This window comes from Typopeltis vanoorti, chromosome 15, assembly GCF_054136105.1.
Source record: "Typopeltis vanoorti isolate ZY-2024b chromosome 15, IOZ_Tvanoo_1.0, whole genome shotgun sequence".
In the NCBI taxonomy this organism is placed as follows: Eukaryota; Metazoa; Arthropoda; class Arachnida; order Uropygi; family Thelyphonidae; genus Typopeltis; species Typopeltis vanoorti.
Window position 1 is genome coordinate 75788536 of NC_143563.1, and position 27320 is coordinate 75815855.

Consider the following 27320-nt stretch of genomic DNA (forward strand, 5'->3'; position numbering starts at 1 on the left):
CCCACTGTCATATGGGTGATTGTCTTAAGTGATTTTCATCGCCGAGTATGAGACCACCACTTAGCTTATTTAGAGACCTGCAACAAGTTTTTAGAGGAAAAAAAAAAAAACTGGACTACAGTAAGATTTTTGGATCATATAACCCTTAGCCATCCCCCAGATATACTTGCACACATATACAAATTCCTCATCTGACCTTGAAAGTACACTGCTGTTTCATGCCACTGAATGAAAATTCTATTACGGTCTTGTGTGATATTGTCATTCCATCTCATTCGGGCTTGCCTCAGTTCCCCTAACATCCTCTGGATTACTTAACATAATCATGCCGACCGAGGTGAATATCCTGCATTCAGATAACATGGCCGAATCATCAGCCTTTCCTTACACATAGGAAGAGAGAAAATAATGGTAAGAGGTGACCACTCCCCTGACGTATCTCATGATTCAAGAAGCCAAATCATCTTATCCTCAAAATACTCCTTACATGCTGCTGAGGTTTATAACATCTACTGGTTGAGATTGTCATGATGACAATATTGGAGCTACTACAGATAGTCTAATTCTCCCAAGAAACCAGAATCGGAGACAGTGTACTTTTAAAATAAAAAGTGTTCCCTCAAATATATTAAGACACAAAATTGAGGGATGGGGTGCGATGCGATACATAATTAATTTTTCGCCCTGTACAATAAAATGTTACCGGGATAATTATTCACGCTGAAGGTGTATTTTATGTATTTTACTGCGATTTTAATATCGTTGTCACCTAAATTACGGATGTGGCTTCTAATATATAATAGTGACTATTGTAGGTCAAAAGCGGCACACCGACAAACATTGCGTGCTAATAATGAATAATGTTAAATTCTGATGATATATATAGTGTAATATAACATGTTATTACTTCGAAAACAAAAAATGTTGCATACCTATTTCTTAAAGCATTTGTACATGTTAGTATCGAATATTTTACGCTAGTATAGTGGTAGCAGATACTATGTCTGAGCATGCTTCGGATGGGAGAAAATAGCGATTGGATTATATAAGTCCATTTTCAATTGGATGAGATGGACGTTTATATCCAACTGAAAACACAAATCGCTGCGACTGACCAAACACTTCGCAGCGTAATGGGATGTCTGAAAATTGAATAATGCTATTTTTTTTGAATGCATCCAATCCATTCTCACGAGAAATTAGCTTCATGTGAGGAAATTGCATTCATTATGCACTTAAACATGTACTAAAAAGTAAGTTTCAACTCTTAAGAATCAAATCGTCGGAAGTTTCAGAAACACTTTATGTGAAATTTCTATCTCTGCACCACATCATGTCCGACAGAAGTGCACCATAACTAGCTGTTTTTTGGTCTCGTATGGAAGAAACCTGACTTCGAGATGATGAAATACGCAGCAATCCATATAAAATGCAATACGAATGGGGGAAAAAAAAAATCTCTTTGGCTCCATGTTTCTACGTCTAGGACGCGAAATACCTATGAGTGCTTTTCAACCGAGGATGGGTCAGCCTTCCCCCTTCCGGAGATGGCAGGCTGGTTTTGGAAAGTTAGTTTTTCATCCCTCAAAACAGCCAAACTACTCTGGCTGTAATTTAAAACATATATATATATAAGCAGGCTACCACGATGTCTTGTGGGTTCTTTTGGTGTGTGTGATAAGTGACTAATGTTTAAAGTTTTACGTTGGTAATTTACGTATTAAAATATGTAAATTACCAATTTTTTCCTCATGCAGCTGGTTTTATTTGTGGTAGCATCTCACTGAAAAATTGTCAATAATATAATTAATGAACTCGTCACCAGTCCGTATCAGTCATATGTACGGAGCAGGAAGGGGTTTAGCACTTCTTCGTTGACTTAACTGTTGAAACTAGCAATACTACGGATTTCCCCCCCCCCCTCCTCTGTAGTTGGTATTTTTCACGCACTAATAGTATATTAACCGTTGTTTTATTCCTGTAAACCAGGAACAACAACAACAAAAAAAAAAGTGAAATATTTTTTTAGTGTTAAGATTAGCACACGACTGAGTTAGGTTAGCATGCACTACTTCCAGTATCAGTTCGTCAGCTTTTTTTATATTTTTTTTATTTATTTATTTATTTTTTTAACTGGAATTTTGAACTGTTCACAAACATGCACAAACTGACCAAAGTAAAACACAAAGGTCAGACGCGTACTTGTCTTATAAAGCTCGAGCATTAATTATACTTGATAACTAAAAATATAGTAATAGTTTTAATTACCTGTTTTGTGTTGTTGTATCCCAACCAACTCATCTCCTCCTTCCCTTGTTAATGTGTTTATTTCTCGTTTTTTTTTCTTTCCCTTTTTTTTTCTATCTCCACAGCATGGAACTCCATAAGAACCTGACCCTTGACCCGACCTCGACCCCTGCCTCGACCATCACCTCTGCTACCATGTCTTCGACCTTGTCCAACACCCCAAGTCCCTTGGCCATTCCTATCAGCCAGTTGGTGAAGCCTACCCCTCTGACCCTCGGCCTAACCGCAGCAGCCGCAGCGGCTGCGGCAGCAGCTGCCGCCGCCACCCCTACGACCTCTGCCCTGTTCGCCGCCGCCGAGTTGGCTTCCATCACCAGTCAATCCCGTAAAAGTTTTACTACGAAAATCCGAGGATCAGCTTCTTACAACGGCAAGAAATCTGAGAGAAACAAATACTCGCCGTACTAGATGTGATAGGTGACTCTTAGTGAAATCGTCATGGTAACAGTTTGTAGAGCGTAGAGTGCACACCGGACTGACAGAAGCGGGAACGCGTGAAAGTGCAGTCGCTTGGCACTCAGTTATGAACTGAAACACGCCGAAGAGGACTACTTTATCATTACTATCCTTTCCTTCCAACAATCTCTTCGAGGGTGGATCGGGACCCTGTGGAAGTCACCTGATGATGGTGTATTCCTTCTCTCACGGTGTTCCCGATTCTACGGCAGTAAATTACGAGTGCTAGTCGCCAAGTTGGAAATTGTTGAAATGCATTAAACTACACATTGTGACTGCAGCTATTTTGCACCTTTTTATCTCAGAAGATGTCTCTACAGACGTCCTGCTTCCTCGTCCATATACGTAAGCCAGTTGTGGGTTTTAATTTTTGGTATAATTTCAAAATCATTTTTTCCTTCCTTTTTTGTTCCTCTCCTTCCTCTCTCTCTCTCACTCTTCTAATTTTTCTTTATTATATTTTATAAAATTAGAAAACATTATTTTTGAACTGTTGACTATTACCTTATACTTTCTCTATTTTGTTTATTTAATTTGGCGTTTCTTAGCTGGACGTATCCTAACCTCCCTTTGTAACCCATCCTTTCCTAACGCACAACGACACTCGTAAATGTTAGGTTTACTTAGACTGACCTTAAAGTAAAAAAGGTTGCCATTCTTAAGATAATTTTGTTTTATAGCTATTTTTAGTAACTTGAATATTGGGTCCATCAAATATCGTCAAACTCCATTCCAACTACCTCTTCCTCATTCTATCCCATACAGTCATCTGTCATTTAGCACAAAATATCATAGATGATATTCCAGATTTTTTTCTTTTTTTTCCTTGTCTTAATCAACTTTGGTAATGTGGGAAAAGAGTACATTCCCTTTCATGGATAAAATGGAGGATTCATTACACTTTTTTATTTTAAATCTTTGAAAACGCAAATTAATTGTTTATTTTGCCGTTTTTTTTTTTTTCCAGTTGCTTCTGATTATACGTCGCTTAATCATGAGTTTGAAACATGTTTTAATCATTTACTTTTTCTCATAATTTCAATATAATAAATACCTTCCTTTTTATTACACAAATCACTTGATCTCCAAAGTGTATAAAAAAAAGGTGCAAAATACCTGCAGTACAATTAGTATTCCTACTTCCTCTCCACTACCTGGAGTGGAGGATTTCTCTAATTTTGAACTTTTCAAATGAAAAGTGGATTTGATTTCAATTTAACTATGTAGACAGTGATTTATGTGATCTTTAAGACGGACACTATCGTCTACTCATATCAGGATATTTTTTTTTTCTTGGATAACGTGATGAGTTTGATTTGTGTATGTGTGTGTAGGTGAATCTATTTGCGTGCAGAAGGAAAATTTTTTTTTTCTCCAAATGTCTTTTGTTTCTAGTGACATGTGAATGCCTTGGTTCTGTGACAGCGGTTACACTCTCAAAACTAGAGAATTAAAAGTACGTTACAACCATATATTCTGTTATGTGTGCACTCATTTTTATACACTTCATTTATATATGTAAACATTTGTACAATAGCTTGCATGACTACAGCAAATACTACATTGCGAACGCTTTTACACGTGCCAACTGAACAATCCATAGTATCTATCTCACCTAGGGAACTATTGTAAATCTCCAATGCTGAGAACCAAGGAAGAACTCATCGAAGTTCTAATATTACATTAACTCATTATGAAATACGTAATTATCCTTAAAATTCGCATTTATGCTTTTTACTGCTGTGTAACATGGTGAATCTTGCAATAATTGTGCGAAACTGAAATCAAAACAAATTTTTATAAAACACATATTAAATATCAGTCAAAAAAATGCATTCGAAGTCAATAAATTTAAATACAAGTGCTGAATGGCTAAATATTTAAGAAGAAAACAAATGTAAAAGCAAGTGTCCATTTGGTCACAAATTATAGAAAAAGGAGCAGAGGAATCAAAAACGACTATTTTATGTACATAGTGAAAGAATAAATCCTACTTCAAAATAGTCTTGTCGTTTTGGAGACCCTGGAAGAATTTTAAGAATGCAAAAGATAACTCTTGTAATATGTCATTCAAAAACGCTGTCTGAGGACAAATCGCCTTTCCTACTTGGAGTTAGGGAGAGGATCTTCCTATGCAGTCTCCAAACAACAAGTCAAATCCGAAGTTGAGTTAAAACAATTCAGTAAAGCAGAAGCAAGTGCAACTATGTGAAGGTCAAATCAAAACTAAAAAGAATATAATTAAAACAATGCTTTAAACTCTATTGACATAACCTCAGGTGAAGATTTATTATGCTAAAAAGTTATTCCCCACACAGGTTGATTTTCCTATACACAGGTTTATTTTATTTATTTCATTAGTGGAAGAAAAAAAAAGTGACTTTATCTCCTAATGCCAGCTAACTTAAAGGGATCCGCAAAGTTCGTCATAAAAGTGCTTTGACTTTCAGTTATTAGCAGTTTCTGATATGCCATGAACATTTTATCTGGTTTTGTTGTAGTCAGTTAGCTATACAGTCACCAAGATTCAAAGCTCCTTCTTGACCGTCCATTCTTGACATAGTTTTCGACAATCTTGTTTTAAGTGATGAACGTAATTTAGGCCTGTATTTAGAGATGGGCACTGAATTTTATAAGCTAATACATTTATTATCCTCCCATGCTTCGTGCGTGATGCCCTTCTTTTACTATGATTGCCCAGCTTAAGGGGAAAAAAATGTTTGAATGTGATGACAACATATGTTGTCATCTGTGATGTAGCTCTTTAAAAGATTTACTTAAATATAGCACTAAACAAACGCCAGATATGGTGCTACGACAGCTGAAATGGTGGAGCACAGGTACATCAATTAGATCCGGATTCCAAATATACACTTGTTTAAACCCTTTCTGGCATTGCATGCGTGTCCTGTGATGCATGAACAGTCCTATGATGCATGCTGGAATATTTGTAATATTCCATATCCCCTTCTGAATCCCCCCCCCCTCAACTTATTTCATTTTCTATAAAGCAATAATAGCTTAAGTTATTTCAGCTTCTTTCAGGCGTCAGTTATATTTTCAAGGTTCTCGAAGTACCTAAAAACAAATCCTTCTCTTATTCTTAAGAACATATGTTATCAGTTATTTATGAACCAAATGATGATACTGTGGTACGATAATATGGGACTGGTTCCAAATTATTTTCTAATCAGTGGTTCCGAAATGAAGCAGAATTCTAAAATTCCTGTTATGGAACTACGAAGAATAACGATGCATATAGAATAGCTTAATTCTTATTAACTGTGGTTCCATAATAGTTTAACTGTCCAAAGAAAACTAAAAACATGAAAGTAAGCTAAGATTATGATACATTACAGTATGTTCTGCGAAAAATTTGGTTGGTAAAATTATCCTGATAGTTGTTTCGTTATATCGTACAACCACAGAACAATATTAACTTCTCCACCTCCTTCTATAAGAAGATTACGTACAGACAGTTTCAAAAATGTTTTAGTATGTTACTGTCAAATATTCTGCAAGTATGGTTGTAAGGCTTTTCAGATCCTATATTTTCTTCCTATGAAAAGATGATTTATGATGCAGTCTGAAGAACAGCATGCGCGCTTTGTTTTAGAAAAGGTCTTTGGTTCAAATCCGTGATAGAAATGTTATTTTTCTCGAGGCCTTTTGCACTCTATGATGAAAAGTATCCCAAATAAAAGAAGAATATTTCTGCCCTTCTCCCCAGAAAGTCAGGATTTTCTACCTACAAAGCAGATACTGTTTGAGACATACAACTTCGCGATAATTCTAAAACTGTAGAAAGAATACATAATCGCAGTATAGACTATTATAAACTATGTATTTAGTTCATTTTTCCACAGGTAATAAATGTTAACTGCAGAAATAATTTTAAAGGCCGTTCATACATTAAAAAATATCACCTTACACTCAGACTGATAAAAAAAAAAAAAAAAATCAGATGGACTTTGAAGACTCGATTATAATGAATAGGGGCATATCCAAGCCATTTAAGGAGAATAGGACTAGAAATAACGGGTATGTATTTATTTTTAAGGAATTTTATTCAAGTTTTAGGTTCTATAGCCGCCTCCAAAAATTAAATAACTAATCCACATGATTTCATGATCAGTCAATACTGGAATAAACATTTTAAAAATAGTATCCAAATTTGCGACTTGTGTAATCATGCCCAAGGAGCACCAGTAGAAGCAGATACAAGTGCGAGTTCCTGTCCGTGATTTAGCGTTCTGGTTGTTTTATCTTCCTACACTTAACTTTTGTTAAAGGAATGGTATAAATACCATCATATTCATACGAATACATCGATTTATGTATTCGTATATATAAATGATTTCAGGCCCCTATACACTTTGTAAACCGGAGAAAACCACTGAATTCCTTAATTGGAAATTATGAGGTATGGCAGCTTACTAACAATATTAGCCTACATTCTTGAATTAAGAAGCCACTGCAATATTGACCGTGTGTAGGCATAATAATATATTAAATACGGATTTGGAATTTTAGCAATTACAAGTACTGCAGTAATTGCTAAAACTAACTGCCAGTTACTGCGCTGATGGAGAATATTCCATTTACAGAAAACAAGAATTATGATTATCTTTTAAGCTTTATTACTCAGTTAACTGGTTAATCAGTTTAAAAAAATGTGAAGAAGATGGAGAAAATAACATTAATTAGCTATAAAAAAATTCGAGGAGCGAAAAAAAAGAGTTAGGATTGGGTAGGGAACGACTACTTTAATGAAGTAGTATAAGTCTAATGTTATGATATTCAGCTTCGTATTCTGTGCGTATTTTATTTTTTTTTTAATTGGCGATACACGTGGCGAAGCAAATAGTTTTTCCATTAATGTGCGCATTCCTGTCATATTGTGTACTTTTCAATCTTGCACAATACCAAAATATTTACTTAAAGTTCTGAATATATAATCTAGTTCCCCTCCCATTTTGTCTCCTTACAGCTATGAATATTTAAGAATGTTCTGTCACTGGTAGAACTGAATTCGCATTGTGAAGAGCTTGGATCATAATCATATCCCCTCTTTATTGCTTTTCCACTATACTGATTTGCAAATTTGGTTTGAGAAAAGATTATCAGTGAAATCTCTAACAAAACTATAAAACATATACAGTAATATGTCCTATGAGTAAAACATTAGAGGAAACGTTGCAGGGTAGATGTAATTCAGTTAGAGAGTAAATAGAGACAATGACAAATCCTGTTATACGCCACACAACAGAACTTGCCATTGCATCCCTCTAAACACTCCTTAATTTACTGTGAGAAACAATTTTTCTACAATCTCGATTAAGGAAGTTTTTCACGGATTAAAATTCCTTTTTCACCAGGAGACTTCAACAGATTTATGTCTCTTAAGTCTTCTGGTGGAATGCCGATTGGCAACAACAAATATGTATTATCCAGATTCATGTCTGATCCCCTGACAATACATGTAATCGCTACTACATGTTAAGAGGGGGGGGGGACGTGGCTTAGCACATGAAGGGAAATAAACTCAACAGCCACAGTCCGAGACTACTTCAATCATTTAACCACCAGTTATGAAATAGTTGTGGGAAATTCGTTCACAGAGCTGAGTAGCATATTATACTACAAGAAATTGTAGCTTTAATCTATATTTGACCGTAGTGCGCGAAAACAAAGATTCTCTTGTAAGATCATTCGCTCGATCTTACAAGACGATGAACTTTACGATTACTAGGAAACGTACTTAAGAATCCAGTGGATACTTCAGATGAGCTGACCATGTGACGAAGCTAGCTGCTTTCAGTATACAAAAGAACAAGTTAACTTACGCCATGGGCTAACTCTTGCTAGTTTAGCTACAATAAATAAAAATATCAATGTCTTGTGTAGAGTAATTTAAATTGAATTTATGAACTTGAGTAGTATAACATAAATGTTTACGCTTATTAGCTTATTGCATACATTTATTTTTGAAACAATACGCTTAGCTTCTTTATTTACCGTTATTTCAACTTGCCCATCTTCCGGTTTCGAATCTTAATATACCTGGCGTTAGTTTTTTTTTAAAAAATCAATTATTGTTTAGCTGTTTTATGTATCAGTTTATTCGTAAATAAAAAGTAGTTAGGGTATCCGCTCTCCAACACCAGGCTATGGAAGATGAATTTAATCGTCTGGTGTAAAAAAAAAATAAAATAAAAAAAACTTGGCCCATCGGTGAGATACAAAAATTACAGTATTCGTTTTTCGTAATACGTTCATTTTTCTCTTACTTCTAATATTATACACGCAGAAAGGACCGATAATAATAAAACGTGTTAGTCTTTTGAAAATTACGACTTTCGATGCACATTTAAAGTACGCGTAACTTTTAAAAAAACTTTTTTTTCTAATTAATTGGCATCAGATTAAATGTCTCGTTAGCAAAACACGAGAAACCGGCATGTACTGCAGATCGGGGGGGTAAAATATTTTTATAAAATATTAAATTAATATTTAATAAATATTTACATGTGAAGGTCTAAAATTTATTCGGAAAACGAAACATCAGCTTTCAGTTAACAAGCAAATTATTTTGTTTGGCTAATTTTTTTTTTTCCTCTGTAATTCTTCTCCACGTAATTAGAACTTAAATACTAAAATCTTGAATCGCCTGTGAAAATGGTATGAAAAAATGAATAATTATTATGCATGTTCATGGCACATTAAATGTCTCGTTGAATATGATAATATGGCAGTCGGACAGTTCTATTTGAATTGTAAATGCTATAAAACCGCACTATTATGATATAATAGGAACAGTTTACAAAGGGGGGGGGGAAGCTTTTACATCAACTGAAATAGGATTCTATATTAAGTAATTTAGGCAGTGGACATGGGGAAACTGAGCGTTTACCAATAGGGGAAGAAAAAAAATCGGTGGCTGTGAATCTTATCCATTAATCATAATTACTGGAATTAGGTTGTTAAAGTGGGTGGAGGTCTTCCTAAAGGAGGATACATTCAATTCCTATATAATATTAAAATCTTGACAATAAATATGACAGCAGCACGCAACCATGAGATTGATCTGCCATGCTAAACGATGGTATTAAACACTTCAACGCGATAAATATTTAAATACGCAATTTGTTTATCCCTTTCAGGGGGGAAAAAAAGGAGGGAGAGAGCAGGACGAATGGAGATGGAGAACGTGCATGCTCATGTATTAGGTAGACTAAATCGAGAAAGGCATCTGGATCACAAAGAACGAAAGGAATAATTTCTTATGGATGAGCGCAAGGAATTGTGAACCTTATGAACTTCAGCAACATTCTTAATTCTAAGTTTAAGTAAGGAAATACCGTGAGTAGACATATTACTTACTATTATAATAACGGAATTAACTCACGTAAAATATTCTTTATTCGTAGAATTTTCGCCTGAGGATCACAGGCATCATCAGTACAGGTACAAAGGCTAATTAAGCAATAACGGTTATATTCACAAAGCGCCACCTAAGCGGTTAAGGTTAAATTTCCTAAATTTATTTTTAAAAAAAATCCCCCCCCTTTTTTTTATTAAATAAAAATATATATACCGTATATACAATTACAAGTTAGGAAAGATTTGCTGATTTATAGAGTACTATCTACCACAAGGGGGAAAGACGTAGGCCATCGGATCTGTTTAGGTTAGGGGAGTGAAGTAACGTTTCACATGTTTCTTTGTAAAGCCGTTCGTTCCATTAGGAACCGACTTTTGTCTTGTTCCAATGAGCTCTGTCTAGTGTTGATTGCACGCTCTGCAAGACCAGACTGTTCAGGTTCAAGGCACTGGATATACAACTTGTGTTCTTCTAACCGGATCAGAGCAGATCTTCCTGTTTGTCCGAAATATGATAACCCACAAGAGCAGGGAATTTGGTAGATAGCTGAGATTTGGGAAAAGTCATTCACAAAAGTCGGTTCCTAATGGAACGAACGGCTTTACAAAGAAACATGTGAAACGTTACTTTACTCCCCTAACCTAAACGGATCCGATGGCCTACGTCTTTCCCCCTTGTGGGAGATAGTACTCTATAAATCAGCAAATCTTTCCTAACTTGTAATTGTATACACGTATATATATATATATATTTTATTTTAAAAAAAAGGGGGGGATTTTTTTTAATAAATTTAGGAAATTTAACCTTAACCACTTAGGTGGCGCTTTGTGAATATAACAATTATTGTTTAATTAGCCTTTGTACCTGTACTGATGATGCCTGTGATCCTCAGGCGAAAATTCTACGAATAAAGAATATTTTACGTGAGTTAATTCCGTTATTATAATAGTAAGTAACTCTGTATTTGCATTGTATGATGCCATTCATTCCACGAAGAAAGCTTCGTAGCTAATTCGGCATCGACGATGCCCTTTCGTTGGAAAAACTTTGTTCGAATCCTGTCTAGGATCGAAGAACTTTCATAAGGGCTTTCCAACTGAAGGTTGAGTTACCGAGTAGTTAGCGCATCCGCTCTCCAACAACCAGGCTATGGAATATGAATTTGATCGTCTGGTGTGTGACCACCGTCCCGCTTATTGGAGGCCTGAAGTCAGTTGAAAAAGTTCCATGTTTGGTCTCGAAGGTAGGGTTTCCGGTCCACATAAAAATAAATAAAAATACCAAAAAAAAATGGTAATATCCTTAGCCCACTCATGATATTAATGCACTATATGTTTGCAACCTTTCATCGGTAGGAGTCGCATTAAAAATAAATAAATAAAAAAAATACACTGGCCTCGTAGCTTAGTTGCTTCGGTCATAACACCAGAATCATTCCACGAAAACTAACGAAACTTATGCTAAAATAGAAGGGGGGGGGGGAAGCATGACGTATTTTCGAATCCTGGGTTCAAATCTCGCCGATAAAGCGAATATTTATCTTAGTTGCTTTTTTACCTAGTTCCAGACAAATTTGCAAGGTTTTCCCCCTTCGAAAAACGCCTGCATACAATACATTACATGTATTGTATACATTACATGCTTCCTCATGTAATGTATACTTCTTGAAAACATGCATTAACTTTCGATTCCCGAAAAATTTTGCCAAGGATCTTAGGACATCGACTGCCTCCAAAGTAAACCAACCCAAGGCTCAAGAATAAAGTGAAATCAGTTTTCCTCACTGCCATATTACATTACTAAAATTTTTGCATATTAGGTATTTCGTGAAAGCACGATCCATTATTATGCTTCTGGTATTTTATGTTGGAACACAGATAGTGTATCGGCAAATACACCGACAAGTGTTTTTGTCACCGAGACATGATAAACACTTAATTGATGGAAAAAACACTAATACATTACTAACTTCCCAAAAATCAGCGTGCGATTAGTGATCATAAACATTCCAGTGGCGATCCCCCCCCCGCCCCCAAATGATAATCACACCCACGAAGGATTCGACAACTGTCGCATTAGTACTGTGGGTGGAATAAGGATTAAATAATCTGGAAACGATGAGCTAGAAAAGTTCGATCTTTAGACTCCAGTAAGGTGAATGGTCTCAAAGTGCGTGCAATGAAATTAGAGCAACTGTAATGTCTGCGACCAAACGTTATCTTGCCGAATTAAGGGTTATATTATTCCATATAACCTACGCAATTTTATGACAACTAGAAATTTCGACGTATAGTTTTCAGATATTGCCAATTTCCTTAAATTTTTTTGAAATGTTGATTGCTTTGTTGATGAGACCGCCTTCATGACGGGAAACGTTTCTCATCGGAAAACAGGACTAATTCGAATGCCAGCCTGGTTGGCGGAGTGATTAGCATATCCGCTCTCCAGCCAAAAGGCCGTGGGTTCGAATCCCGCCGTGGGCATGGATGTTTGTGATTGTCTGTGAAAATACTAGTGGTGATGGACAGTAAATGGCGTTGGTGTAGATGATGCGGCTCGCTGTAGTTGTTGAATTGAGTGGTGGAAACGGAGAGTTATAGAGTAGATGCCCTCCCTCGGTGAGTCTTTGGACTCCCAGGAGGTGTCACGTAATAATAAAAAAAAAAACTGCAAAGGGCAAAATTTAGTCGACATTCGCATTCATGAGATTTTTAATTCAGAACATTGTTAATGGAATGTCAGCCATCACTCTTGCCAATAAAGTATATACGATGGTACCGCACTCTTTCCAATGGAAAGGAGTGCCGTACCATCGTAAAGGCATTTAGCCGGTATCATACAGCAGGACTGAGGTTTTTCACTGAAAAACTTTGCAAGCTTAGGTTGTCCAGTTGTCTGAAAAGCAGACAACCGGATCAGCTAATAACATGCTATGCCGCCATAAAATATATACGAGACTAATCAACACTTAATAAACGTTTGTTTTCAGTGAATATTAAGAAAACCAGTTTTCTACCATCCCCCTCTTTTTGTGTGTAGCTTCTCGCAATGCCTAAGAATTTAGAAATTTTCAGAAAATTGTTTAGACGAGACAAATCGACACCTTTTACTCTCATAGAAATGTATTATTATTTTAATTCTAATAATGTACGCTTACGTAGGTTATCTGTTCATTCTTCGATATATGCATTAGAAAAAGATGACTGCAGCAGAAATGTGTACCTGAAGTAAAAAAAAAAAAAAAAAGTAATGTAAGGAAAATATTTCGTAATAGTCAGGACAGTTTATATTCGTTTCCCTTAAATAACACTTCGAAAAGTAGAATGCATAGATATGCATGTATGAATCGCTGGATAGGGGTAATGTGCTGTGAAAGTCAACTCTTGTCATGAAAGCTGCTGCTGTACAACTCGTGACATTCGATGAATAATACTATTGAACAACTTGTTAATGTATGTTCCTAATTTTCCGGGTTCGTCTACTCCTATCTGTCAATTTTCTTCTCCGTAACCAATATGGACCACAATTGACTTATAAGAGGATTCGCGCAGGGCGCCATAGGCGAGAGAACAAACATTATCGAATTTGGTATGGACAGTAAAACTTGTACTTTTGCTTAACACAAACTGACATTTGTTAATTTAAGGATGGAGAGAAATGATGTCCCAATATAGAGTATTTTTCATTATCTGTCTTTGACAAAGTGTTCAAATAGCACAGTACCATTACTGGATTGGACTATGTGGTATTGTTGCAGCAAACTACACAGTCCAGTCCAGCAATGTTGCAGTTTAGAAAACTGAATTGTAATTTTTGTAGTATTTCATAAACTTCAGTGCAAACGCATTAGTGTTTTCTCTTTCTCTCAGAAACATTTGGAACAAGACACCTCCACCACACTTTTTTTTCTTTTTAAAAAAAAAATATCTACTTGGCTCACTTCCTATTCGTACCGTACAGATGCCATATGGAAGATATTTCTGTAGCTTGGAAAAATATGAAATTAACTACCCACCCTGTCTTATAGGCCACTACTAAGCACTGGTGAGTATTTTTATGTGAATTCCGCCTAAGAAAGATATTAAAGCTAGCGAACATTTACTACCAAAGGATAGAAGCCGAAAATCTTCCAGTGACCAAATATGGAACTTCAAGCCACTTCCAGTTAGGAGAGGTGGTTTCACATTGAGCAATACAATTCGTCTTTCATCTAAAAACTTGCACAAATACCCGTTTCTGTAGTGGGATTCGAATTGAGGCAAACTAAATGGATGTTTCACTCGATTTGCGGTTAGGAAACTAAATAAATCTGGGACTAATCAATTTTAAACGATCGGAAAGCGTGGTATGATGAAATTTCGAATAGTACATGAAGAAAATTATTCCCGTAATAAAGACTTTAAAAACAACAACAACAGTAGCTGATAAGAATTTCGAAGTGTCGTATCCGAGTTATATGACTTGGCAATTTATATTCATGTAAGTAACTTTCGAAGTTTTTAACTGGGCGTTCTGTTTTTTTTTTATGGAGAAGGCAGACTTAGATTAAAAAAAAAAAAATTTGTTGCGCATTTTGACTTTTGTAATATTTTCATTCGATGTTTTCCAGCTACTTCACTTTGGTATTGTAACTCATCTAATGTCCCGAACCTTTACTAATTTAAAGACGGTGCATTTACAGCATTGTAGGCGTTGCTGCGAGTGCTATCAAATTAGATCAGAAATGCGCTATTTCTAAATTCAATACATAACATAGTAATACCTTAGCATAACGGTTATCTCTACGATATGGCAGTGGCCATATTATTCAGTTTATATTCGGTTGAATGCATTTTTGTGCTGGAGGGAGAGGCGTGTCCACGAAATCGGTATAATAAATCAATCCAGTTGTAACTTTCGTATCTGACAGTATGTTACCTTGACTTGTTTGCTCTTCATTGCATCTTTTGGCATCAATAAGCGGCTGCACTGTGTAGAACAAAAGAGCACCCATTATTCTGATAGGCTTCCGAATAGAATTTCTTCGTGGAAATGCAAAACATCAGAAATGGGATCACCTTGTAAAATCCCGCACCATCAAAAACTCCACCAGTTTCTTAAGGTAGAATTTCATCTAATTGGTTGAGCTTTAGCTGTCCATCTCTGGGAAAGAAACTGGTTCAAATTTCGTACGTTGCAGTGTTTCCTCACATAAAATTGAAGACTGATAATACACTGTCTCATATTAACTGTTTTGTCGATACTTTAAGCAGTATAATGATTAATTTCCTTGATCAGTAAGTATGCTCCGGTGTGAATGTCATGGAGAACCGCAAATTTCTTCACCGTAAGATTAATATGGTTCACCGAGTTCAGTTAAATGCTTTAAATATTTCAATTAATAACGTACCTCGTTACCCCAATTTTTATCTCGTCTCGAAAAATGAGAGTCCAGCAGGAACACTACTGTTAATCAAGACTGTTATTCATATATCTCCCCCCCCACACACACACACACGAGAATCTCGATATCCATAACAGGACAGTGCCGTGTGTGGACAAAAACTTAAGTAATATTTCAGCGTTATGCCAGTTGAGGTAGAGATTTCATCTGGGAAAAGTCCATAAGAATTCATCGTATATGAATTGTTACAAAATTTCGCTGAGTTGCTGTTGATGCCATTATGTAAAAATCCCGCATGTTAATATTAACTGAAGTACTCGCAATACTACAGGCGATCTGAAGCTAGTGTTGAATCATGGTCTCTATTGACACCAAGGAAGCGAATTGCATATTATATCCCCCTCTCTTTTTCATGACCTTACATTTTTGTCACTCTGTGTACTACAAGTGGAAAGAAACTTCTTAAACTGTGTGCAAACGACTTTCAGCACAACACGAATTAGACAAAATAATGCCACTTTTTCCAAAGTAGCCCTGTTGGTATATACAGAAATGAGGTTGGAATATACCGCTCTACTTCTACAGATGTTGGTATATACAGAAATGAGGTTGGAATATACCGCTCTACTTCTACAGATATGCTGGTTGCGGTTAGTTATTCGTTTGTTTTGTTATGAACGAGATCAAAATCAACAACCTGAAAGCTCTGGTTTGATATCATGATTGCCACCAATGAAGATATCAGAAACCATCGTTGCGTCGATTATTGATTTTGTCTGGAACTATAAGAATGGGACTTAGCATTTGTGATGATGCAGACAGAAAGCAGATAAAATTTTATTTCAATTCATATCTGGTTGGATATCGATATTTCTCTTACAATATTCATCAAGGGTGCACTCTGAAGAGGTTGATATTATGTATACTTTATATGAAGAATCGTAATCATCAACTCTGGATCAACAGAATACAGATTTCTGAAACTAAACTGGATTTTATTATTTAACATTCCTTTTTTGCACAATGTCTTTCTGGCTTTTTTTTTGTTTTTTTGAATAATAAATTCAAAAGGAAAAAAGTTTCACTATATCCTATAGTGAGTTTCGATGTATCCTGTATGTATGAGGTTTACAAATACTAGATGCAATTCTTAACAAATTCTAAGAACGTTTTTCTAACAATTTCTCGCGAGTGTGAAAATGTGATCAGTTATAAACATTTCCTTGCAAAAGCCACGATGATAGTCTCCGACGAGGTTTGAAATATAAATATTAATTATTTTAACGTATTTATTCAATGTAGATAATATCTTGTAGGAAGTGTCCAAGAGCGAGATACTGCTATAGTTTTTTTTTTTTTTTTAATCTGTATAATCTTTTTTTTAGAATATCACAAAATATTTACATACTTTTGTATAAAAATACGATACAACTATGTAATCGCCACGCCCTCTGTAAGATACGTTTCCTATAGGAATATTTACCAAGTTTTGAAATATAACCTGTACTTCACCAAGGAAATGCTCTCTCGTCGATCCTAGCATGGAAAAAGTCATTAGAGATCAAAACGAACGAAGAGAATGTAATTAAAAGGGAAAAGTTCTTGCTGGCTTATGGTCTTAACATCGTTATCCTTGGAGACTCTTGTCAGGATGTTATACAAATTACATCAAATTAAGGCAAGTAAAGCTATGGACCTTGTCATAAACCAGGAAATGACTAAAGATACGTGTATGACAGATCCAACCTGGTTGTTGATAATATCCTTAAATCAAATAAATATTAGTACCTAGGAGTCAGTATTAACAACTATAATAATATGCAACAACAAAAGAGGAGAAAATCGAGAATGTCAATTGTGGATATTTGCAATATTACGACTCTTAAAATACGGAATATTATCAAGAAAATACAAAACACAGTTACTACGCCCGAATTGTGACACCCATTATGAAACATGGTCAACAATAAGAAAACACGGAGATGATAGAAAACATTACATTTGAAAAGAAAGGCATTGAAAAGGATTTTTGGACCATTCTCATCATACAATCGAAATACTGGACTGCATGAAAGAAGACATGATGAAGAACTGCGAAACTTGTTTCAAAAACCTCACATCTATCATTTATAAAATGTAAGAGATTAAGTGTTTGGCCATGTTTGGAGGGCAGATGACCAGTTGATCAAACAGGTGGTTACAAATAAAATTGGCATAAATACTCGCAGAAAGATCCTAAGTAAGATGAATGGATGTCGCACTGAAGACCTAAAACTGGATGAACACGTTACTTCAGATGCAGCCTGATAGATGGTAAACCCTGGCGATGACAGTATTAGACTTAAATGGTCCATTAAGCTCGTGGAGAAGAAGAAAATAACAAATTAACAATTATACATATCGTCTTTAAAAAACAAATTACTTGATATGTTCGGCTCCCGTTATTAGGTCGGATGTGAATTTGGTCCGCAAGTACAAAAGGTTTTCCGAATCCTGGTCTAAACTGTTTTTTATTTCTATATTACTATTACAGTACAACTATAAGAGAAATAATGTTTCATCCTTCTCATCCAAATGCTGTTTTTACATTATTTTTTGCGATAATTCTTCCTCCCTCCCCCCTCTACACACACAAGTTTTTTTTTTAAATCCTCTTTCTTCTCGTATTTCACAATGGTCGTTTTCTGTCACCAAAGGTTCGCAAAATTTTTCATCTTTATGGTTCTTTGACATCTTATATTCCGGATGTTAAACTCAAATCCGTTATCTATAAAAATTGTAACTGCTAGTAATTTTAATCAGTTTCTTTTATTTTGCTGTTCTCGACTTAGGATTATTACTTCACTCCATTTACAGATGACTTCTTTAATTAGAATACAAACTGCTCAGCTTGGATTCTAGAGATACTGAAATTGTCTCTAGGACTAATTTATGGTGGACAAATTAGTAAGTGGTTTTTGTACTGCAGAAACTCCATGCTATTCGCCAAATACAATTTTGAACTACATAAGTCACTTGTGCGGAACATATCCTGTTCATGTTAAGGTACTTTTTTTTTTTTTTTTGACACAAACTAATTATCTTTGCGTTTTCTTAGAAATGTTTGGGATTACATTCTGCAGAATTACGTTTTTAGTGGTGGATTTCCAACTATAGTCCATCCACAACAGTTCCTTTGTGCCCAGATGTGCAGATTACGGTACCCCAAAACAGATGTTTTGGGGTACCGTAATTGCTACCTGACATGATGTTCTGCTAAAAACACTCGATTAGCAATTAGTCAAATTTCTTTAATCGCAGATGTTTTCCCTCTCACTTCAAATATGAGATCTGTTTTTATGCATTTGAAGCTCATTCACAACTTTTAAATTCAGGATATCATTAAATCTCCACCTTATCACATATGATTTCAGGCGCTGTTTTGCTCAAAGATACGCATATACTCTGTTGAGTGGCAGTGCAATATTCAATAATTCTGTTGTCATCATTCTCTAATGCAGCAACGATGACAATACGATCAAGTTCGCGATATAATTTTATCCAGTCCTCAGGAAGATAAACGTACTTTGTATCAAGTTCGCTCTTCGAGGTGTTTTTGTATTTATTGATTCATTCAAAGCCTATTTAAATATAAGAAGAAAAATCATGAAATAATTTTTTTATGAAAAAAAAAAATGGATTGCACTTTAAACTTAATTCAAATTCCCTTGTCCGCAATCATAAAATTACGGATTTCTACTTTGAAATCACGTTTTTTGTAGCCATTTGAACGAAATAAAAGTTGCCACTGTATATATCACAATGATATATATAAGTTAACCAGCACTGGTCTCCGCGTTCTTAAAACAGGGACAGAAAGTCTTGATGGAATTATTGTCCGTACAGATAAGAATTCTGCTAGTCAAATAGCACTTGTTCAGTAATGAATTGCTTGACACAGTGATTTCTTATCTGCTACAAAGAAGAAGAAATGTGCGATGCTTCTTCCACATTCGTGAATTTGCGTGCATTCTGTTGTCTTTCCGCACGAAGTGCAGTGCAGGAACGAGTATTGTCATGGCTGACACTCTACATATTAAGCTCATTTATATTTATGCTTACCAGTGTTCGTACGTAAATGCACAATCAGACTGTTCTCCCATAGGTATGCTAATAACGAACTCGGCGATAAGCTCACATAATCCGCGCGTGCCAGCAGCGCACCCTCACCATCTGTTTCCTAGTTGGCCGAGAAACTACTCGGAATAGTTGTACAATTAGGCGCCGATGTAAAACTCATTTATATAAATCGTTTGATCATTAATACTTCAGGGCTGTGTACATAATTCACGACCAGACTACTCTATATTAATACCCGAACTGTTGGCAACAGCAGAAGTTTCGCATACATGATGCTAGCAGAATCCTCATTAACTGCCAGATGGTTGCACAGGAGAGGATATGTTAATTGATGTCAGCATGTTTAAGCAAGTATTACTCTTCGCAACCAACCACCAGATTTGCGATGCTTCCACCAGTGCTCTTGTATGTGCCAATAAACTTGCTCTGCTAAAGGCTAATACTATGTATTAATTTGATTACTAGTCTTGGTAATTTTGGAATTACTTTTGTCACCCAAAACGCATTAGCACGCTGTTGACTAGCTACTTAGTAGTTTCCTGTCTAAATGACAATGAAAATTGTACATATTAATAGCCAAAATGTGTGTTTTGAAAATTTTCCAAAAGAGTGAGTGTTATAATCAAATTCCATTAATTAAAGTTGTTTGACGAAGTTAACTTTATATATAAACAATTATTTTTGAATATTCTTAAATTCGAGTAATCTGACCTCAAAAGTTAGGGCTAAAGGAGCTCGGGCCTACTCTCACTGGGAAATAAAATTCGTCAGAGGATTTAATTTTAAATTCGAGAATAATCAATTTTTAGACAAATATTTTTCCTGATTATTATATTATATATTCCATGAACATGCCGAATAAAGTACCATCATTTAATGAAGACCATCTGTTATAATATTTTATCCTGAAAATATAAGCGCACTTCACTTTATTGTATAATCGAAGTGAAGCGAAGCAAAGCATTTCTTACTTGCAGTCGAACCTGTCTCAGCCTTGAATGGACGAAGAAGCAAATAGCAGGTTATAGACGTTTGACCAAAATCAGTTGTAAACAGTTATTGTGAAAAACTTAAGATGAGTTAGAACTCTGGATTAATGTGAAGCGCTTAAATGAATATAACATGAACACACATCCAGTTCAACAAGGGCACACTTTTTATATGGCAAACATATACAGTTATATACATTACTTTCTTTTTCAAAGGATGATCTGATATGTAGCATACTTTTCGTTGTTTAGTACATCTCTAATAGTCCCCCCCCCTCCCAATAATAGCATACTGCTTATCGTGTTGTATTCAGTTTCATATTCTCGACATCTTGCAATCATTTCTCTGTCAAAGTGCTTGCTTTTTTAGCATAAGGAAGAGAGGGAAAATTTTAGGCTAAACAAATTTGAAAGTGGAAAAGAATCACCGGGATCGTATTTGGGGGAAGAGTTCCTGGACATGTTTTGGACCGCGGATTTTCATAAGTATAGAAAGATTATTTGTAAAGTCATTTTCGACTAATTGTATCTCCAAGAGGCTCTGTAGATAGTCTGATTTTTACTCTGTCGTTGGTGAAGAAATTCTAAGTTGCAAGACCCTCTCAGTTTTTCAATGAAAGCGATTAGTATTGCCTTCAAATTTTTAAAACGGGATCTCACTCAACTGGCATGGATCGACTCAACTTGTTTTATTCCCAATATCTGTTGTACCATTTTGTTTCTGTGGCTGTCTCACTAGGATTGCAGCGAGCCTGATGCGCACACGTTTCGAATTTCTTTTACAGATTTCCCATAGCTGTGAAAAAAAAACTTCACTCACGACTGAATCAAGCTTCCACTTCCTTTCATTTTTTAACAAAAATGCAGGAAAGAAAAGGGTTTTTAATTTCAAAATAGGCAAATTAGTCAGAACAACACGCGATTAATAGACATAATATATTTGCCGTAATTGCTTGGGCCGTGAATCCGCAACAAAAATAAGATACCATACCTTCTTTTTCCACCGCCAGGTATTAGTGATGTCAAATATGTATGATAGTGTTAGCAGTTTCTTTTTATCGTTCTAACGCTTCGTTTATTGAAAATTTGGATTGTTAAAAAAAAAAGAATTTTAAAGCGATAATAATTACTTTATTACTTCTATTATTATCTTAAATAGCTTTTATATTGTAAACAAGTCAAGGCCGTTGGTGAGATTCATAATTTAATAATAAAAACATTAATCCTGTATTGAGTAATGTACGATGATTCAAAAACTATCATTCGATTATCGCAATATTCTTTTTGATCACATTGGCTAATTATTCCAAAATGGCCGCCTAATAGTTTAATTTAGAAGCTTCATGTCTAGTGTTTGGTTTCAGAGTGGCCTCATTCTGAATTGTCCATTTAAGAAATTGCTACATAAGATTTTATGATCAGTGCTGAAAATGAGATCTTCATCATACTTCAGTGTAATTATTCCAAAGCCATTAAATAAACAGAAGCAGACGATTTACTGAAACATAAAAATAAAGAAACGACACAAAAGAAATTAGAGAACAGCATTATAGACATTGAGTAGTCAATTTGGAACCCAATGCTTCTTCAGAAACATCACATTTGTTGTTCTGCACTATACAAAGAGGGGTGGTAGATACGAAAGGATACGTGCTCGCGCAATTCAACAAGTCCAATAGTCAACAACGCAACCCAAATAACTGAACGAAGCATGAGTCGACTGTAGACGTGCTTTTGCAAGTATTAGTGTAACTGCTCCTCTAATGGGGGTGGGGGGGAGGTTGATCACTCATAATATATCTTGAGCGTGCTGAGAATGATCCAACAAACAAAACATCCACCCCGCACCGCTTTCTGTGGCCGGAAACATTTAGAATGACAAGAATCGTGCAGACGAGCTGCAGGGCAGGCCATTACAACAGTGGTTGGCAAAGGAGCACATAGGAACGAACGCACAGTGCATCTTGATAATTACTTCCATTGAGATAATTGGGTTTAGCAGGTAGGCAAGTGGACCTCACTGATTTTCCACACCTGTCAGCTAAAAACTAGCAGTGACTGGTATAGTGCACTTGCTAACATGCCTGAGTGCTGAACATCCCCGCTTTTCAATTAACAGCGTGCAGACTCGAATCAGCCATGGGCATGGATGTTTTTGATTGTCTTTGGATGCGAGATCACCGCTCCGCTCAACGGAAACCTAAACTGGCTTGAAAAAGTCCATGTTTGGTCTGTAGAGCATTTTTGAAATATGTAAAAATAAATAAGAAACACAAAAAAAATCCTTAGCCCACTCATACATATAGATTAGTAATTCATTTATATTACTAAGTAATATAAATTTACAACCTTAGGAGCCGGAAAAAAAAAAAAAAAAAAAAAAAAAAAACCTGCAGCGCCAGCAGCATGAATCGATGCTCAATCAAGCCAGGTCAGGTGCTCATTGCAGGAGGATAGTGATGATAGTATGAAGCGTGTTTCTTATCGCAGGCCAGGTCCCTAATGTAGGTATAGTGACGCCTGCCTGCCACAACCTGATTGAACATTGTTTCCAAACATGGTTACATCCCTTGATACAGTTCGGAAATAGTTACTTTATCATAACTTCATTTGTCTTGCTTCTTTGCAGAAAGAGATGGAACGAGCTGTTCGCTACTAGGGTGCAATCTAGTTTGCATTAACCAGCCCTTTTGTGGGATGTGTCACAGTTTATATTGTTTACATAGACAGTAAGGTTACATATAAACCTATAGCCTATCAGATTTTTCAATATGAACCAAACTGTAATTTGAGGATTATATGCTCCTAGACCAGTTTGTATTCAAATTCATCAAACAGTTCAAAGTATTCAAAATGCGATGTGGACAAATGCTTGAACTCCTAAAGTGTCTGCTACTATCCGCTTCAACATCGATGTTTCTCATTGATTTCAAATCAGATATGAAGCGCCAAATAATAATAAACTGGAGACGTCCAGCGTGCTGAGAGGACGTTAAAAAAAAAGGCTTGCAAATAGGCTTTTTTTTTTTTTTGTCGTTGTTTGCGACAGCTCGTTGTTGAATGTTTAGTTCTTTACAAGCAAAACTAAGTAGCAGAATAGCTTATGGTTCGGCACAAATCATGCAGTTAGTTTAAGCTATGCTAAATACATAATTGATACGACTTTAATATAATTATCTACTTGACAAGTAGATAAAAGCATTCGGGTTGGGGAAGAAGAAACAATGCCGATCCGCATTCATTTTAAAGAACGTTCAGTTGCTGTTCCAGTTTAATATCTCAACGCTTAATTTTTCACGACTGCTTTACTTTAAAAGGCATTTATTATGAAAATTTTAAAATACATAATCAGATAGCGAAAGAAAATTCCCAAAAGTGTATGCCATTACCACCATATGTGTACGATATTCTTGTACAAACATGTCTTACGTTCGAAAAAAAACGAAAGGATAAAATATATTGAAAAAGAAAAGTGATTTGACGTTTATGCTGGACTATTAGATTACGATCAGTGTCACATAGAATTCGCATTAAATATATATTATTTGCTGCTTTATACGCGTTTATAAAATGGGTGCTAATATGTGATGCTAATACATGCGTGTATTAGCATCACGAAAATATGTTCCTTCTTCCGTAGTAGTTACTCTAATGCGACTCTCTTGACTCGCCCCCATATTATTACTTTCCGACTATATTTTAAGAGCCGCTACGACTCGTTCAAACAAATTTTATTTCACGGCGAATTAGTTCTGTTTGAATGCACCAATGAAATGACGCTTGCGCCTTTTTCCATCAATTTTTTGCGCTGTTTCATACACTTAACTGTATTTCGGATAAAATCAATACCTAAGCTCTCACTAGAACACGATATTTCCAAAACAACTTTTCGTTAATCTTAAGTTCATTTATAGAGACGTCAACGAACTTGTTTAGTTAAATATGAACGAGTGACGTAACTTAAGCTTTGTTGTGTAAGCGGTAAATAATTACGTTTAATTACTTAAAGGAATGATTTTTTAGGCTGGTAAAACATTTTGAAGACGATGTTCCAAAGAACTTGTTTGCAATTTCTCCCACACACATTCTTTAAACTGCATAAAAACAGCGGACACATCTAGTCAAATTTCCTCCTATTCAAACTTGAAATCCACTAAATCAAATTTTCTTCTTTGTTCCCGTCCATTTCTCGGAATTCGTCCTCCAAGGCGGGGGGGGGATAGAAAAACAAAACCAGCACAGACCTGTCTTAATTCAAAGCACACCTAACCTCGACACTTCATACTGCTAAATTCTATAGGCTTTGCAACTCATGCACGTGGGGACTGCAGCATGATGATGGATGAATTGTGTTCCGATGGCTAGTCACCTAATTTTGAGTAGATCCTCAGCACTTGGGGGGGGGGGGGGGGTCGACAAGTACGTTCGCTCACATGCGAGTGGGCAAGTGTATTTGTTGATTTTGCTGCCAGTTGCCGAGTAAATGCGACCGGACAATATATATATATATATATATATATATATATATATATATTTTTTTTTTTTTTTTAATTTAATAAAAACTTCTAAACGAAATCTTTAACTTAAAGAAAACAAGGCAGCACCATTAATCACTATGGAACTACTATTGACTTATTGAGACATATTACTTAAGAAAAAAAAAATGGGAATGCTTTTGCATGATGAGTAAAGTTTTGTATAATTTTGTCGAGCTTTGCTCATTTACAATTTGATCTTGTTTTTTAAGCTGGTTCAAGAGTCGGTCGATCTTCGTTTGTAGGCAATTTTTCCCCCTCCGCAAACTGTTTTTACATTAACTATGGACTTCACAAACAATGAATTATATTTTAGGATCACAACATAGCGGCAACTGTCTTCTTTAAAATCATCTGTTGCTATGAGCTATTACCGCTGAATGCTAGGGGTGAAGCCCCCAATTTTACCCCAAAAAAACAACTTAGGACTAAAAAAGGTGTTACAGGATTTATTTGTTTTAAAAATTAAATAAATAGGAGAATATATAAAGTATAAATAGTCTCGTATTTCAATATAAAATTAGAACAAGAGTGAAAATCCTCCATTAAACACAATATCGATCAGCGATACTTTCTACCATACTTTTCTAAAAAAAAAAAAACCTTTTGAACTCTGCACTTTTGAAAAAGTGACTTTTCTTTCACATGTCAGTCATTTGTATATCGTACATCAGAATTCACACACGTGTATTATAACGTTGTTTGCTTTGTTTTCAAAAATAATAAATTTGCATAACGTAAGGTTGCACGTTTTTTTTTTTTTTTCCTAATTCGGAGTACTTTTATTTTTCAAGTTGCAAGTCTAGTTAGCTTTCCGGATGGCGTACCCACTCTCTCAAGTTTTTAGACAATAGTCGTTTTACCCCCCCCCCCCCTTTCCCTCTTTATTAGATATCCGAAGTGAAGCGATTGTGAAAGGACCTTGTTTGGTCTCTTGAAGCTCAGTTTATTAATGTACTGTAGGATTAAAGCCTTTCATGGGCAGGATTCAATATAAAAAATAAACATTTGACGGATGAATTTTAGACAGTTTGTGAAATTAATCAATATAATTTAAACTTCTATCCAATTTACAACTTACAACTGGATAAAAGTGAATGAGCGTAAAGTGATAGATCAAATTTGCCAGTATAAACACCCGATTTGTTTCATAAATGTCAAAGTTAGAAGCGAAAATAAGACGGGATGATTGAACGGACGAGCTCGACTTTTTGGCTATCATATATTTTTAAATTGAAGGGGGAAAAAGCATTAAAACATGAAAAAAATATATAATTGCTCTTCACGACTGCATCTTCATGGGAGCCGCTATATAATGATGTTGCATGCTCACTTCTAATTACTATAGTTACTTTTCCATTTCTTTCTATGCTCCCATATTTTTCCTTCATGAACATTTTGTTCCGGCTCATGTTTTTTTTTATCTTCTCTTATCTGATCTCCTCATTGTTTCCACGATCTTCTCCTTGGTCTTTTCTCCTCAGTTTTCATTTCACACATTCTTCTTGGTATTCTTTGTAAATTCATTCTGACATTTCCAAACCATTTCAATCGAGTCCATAAACATAAAAAATAAAGCATAAAAATAACTTGTTACTTTTTCGCATACTTTTCCCATGAAAGAAATACCTCATTTTCCCAAAGTAGACTGCTTACACTATTTAAAAAAAAAAAAAAAAAAAACTTAGTCCAGTGAAATCCTCTTCGCTACCTCCGGATCCTAATTTCCATCACTAAAACGTACACTCTAAGTCTAAGTTAACTTGTCCATTTTCTCTACTGTTTTAAACCACGCTCTGTGAACATGTAACTCACAGTTCTGTCCTTTCTTCCTTCCAGGTGATCTACGCTTACTCGTAGACCCACGCTTCGCCTTGCATGTATTGGAAACCATATTTGACAGAATAAGTTGGTTAATCCTTATTGCGCCTGTTCTTCCTGTTTGGAAGGACGAAAAATCCGAATTTCCGGAAGAAGAACACCCTCCATATGAGACCTGCTGACTCGCCATTTAATGGAAAATACCCGATAAAAGTACCCCACGTCATAAGCGGAATTCAAACCCATGTCTTTCCAACCATCTGAGCTACGGAGGCTCATAGTTGTGTTACAGTGATCAGTTTCTTCTGTAGCTGTTCTTCTGAATG

The 27320-nt window shown here is 35.6% G+C and overlaps 1 protein-coding gene across 11 annotated transcripts in view; it reads left to right on the forward strand.

Annotated features, from left to right (window-relative positions):
- LOC150098902 (poly(rC)-binding protein 3-like) overlaps positions 1-27320 on the forward strand; it is a 435954-nt gene that overhangs the window by 389898 nt on the left and 18736 nt on the right. For 9 of the 11 annotated variants that reach the window (XM_090404969.1, XM_090404978.1, XM_090404977.1 and 6 more), the window contains one exon: positions 2373-4227. The exons of the other annotated variants lie outside the window; for them this stretch is intronic. In XM_090404969.1, coding sequence (XP_090261095.1) covers positions 2373-2715 — 343 coding nt within the window. In that variant the 3' untranslated portion in view covers positions 2716-4227. Of the gene's footprint in view, positions 1-2372; positions 4228-27320 lie in introns of those variants that run through there. 11 annotated transcript variants of the gene reach the window in all.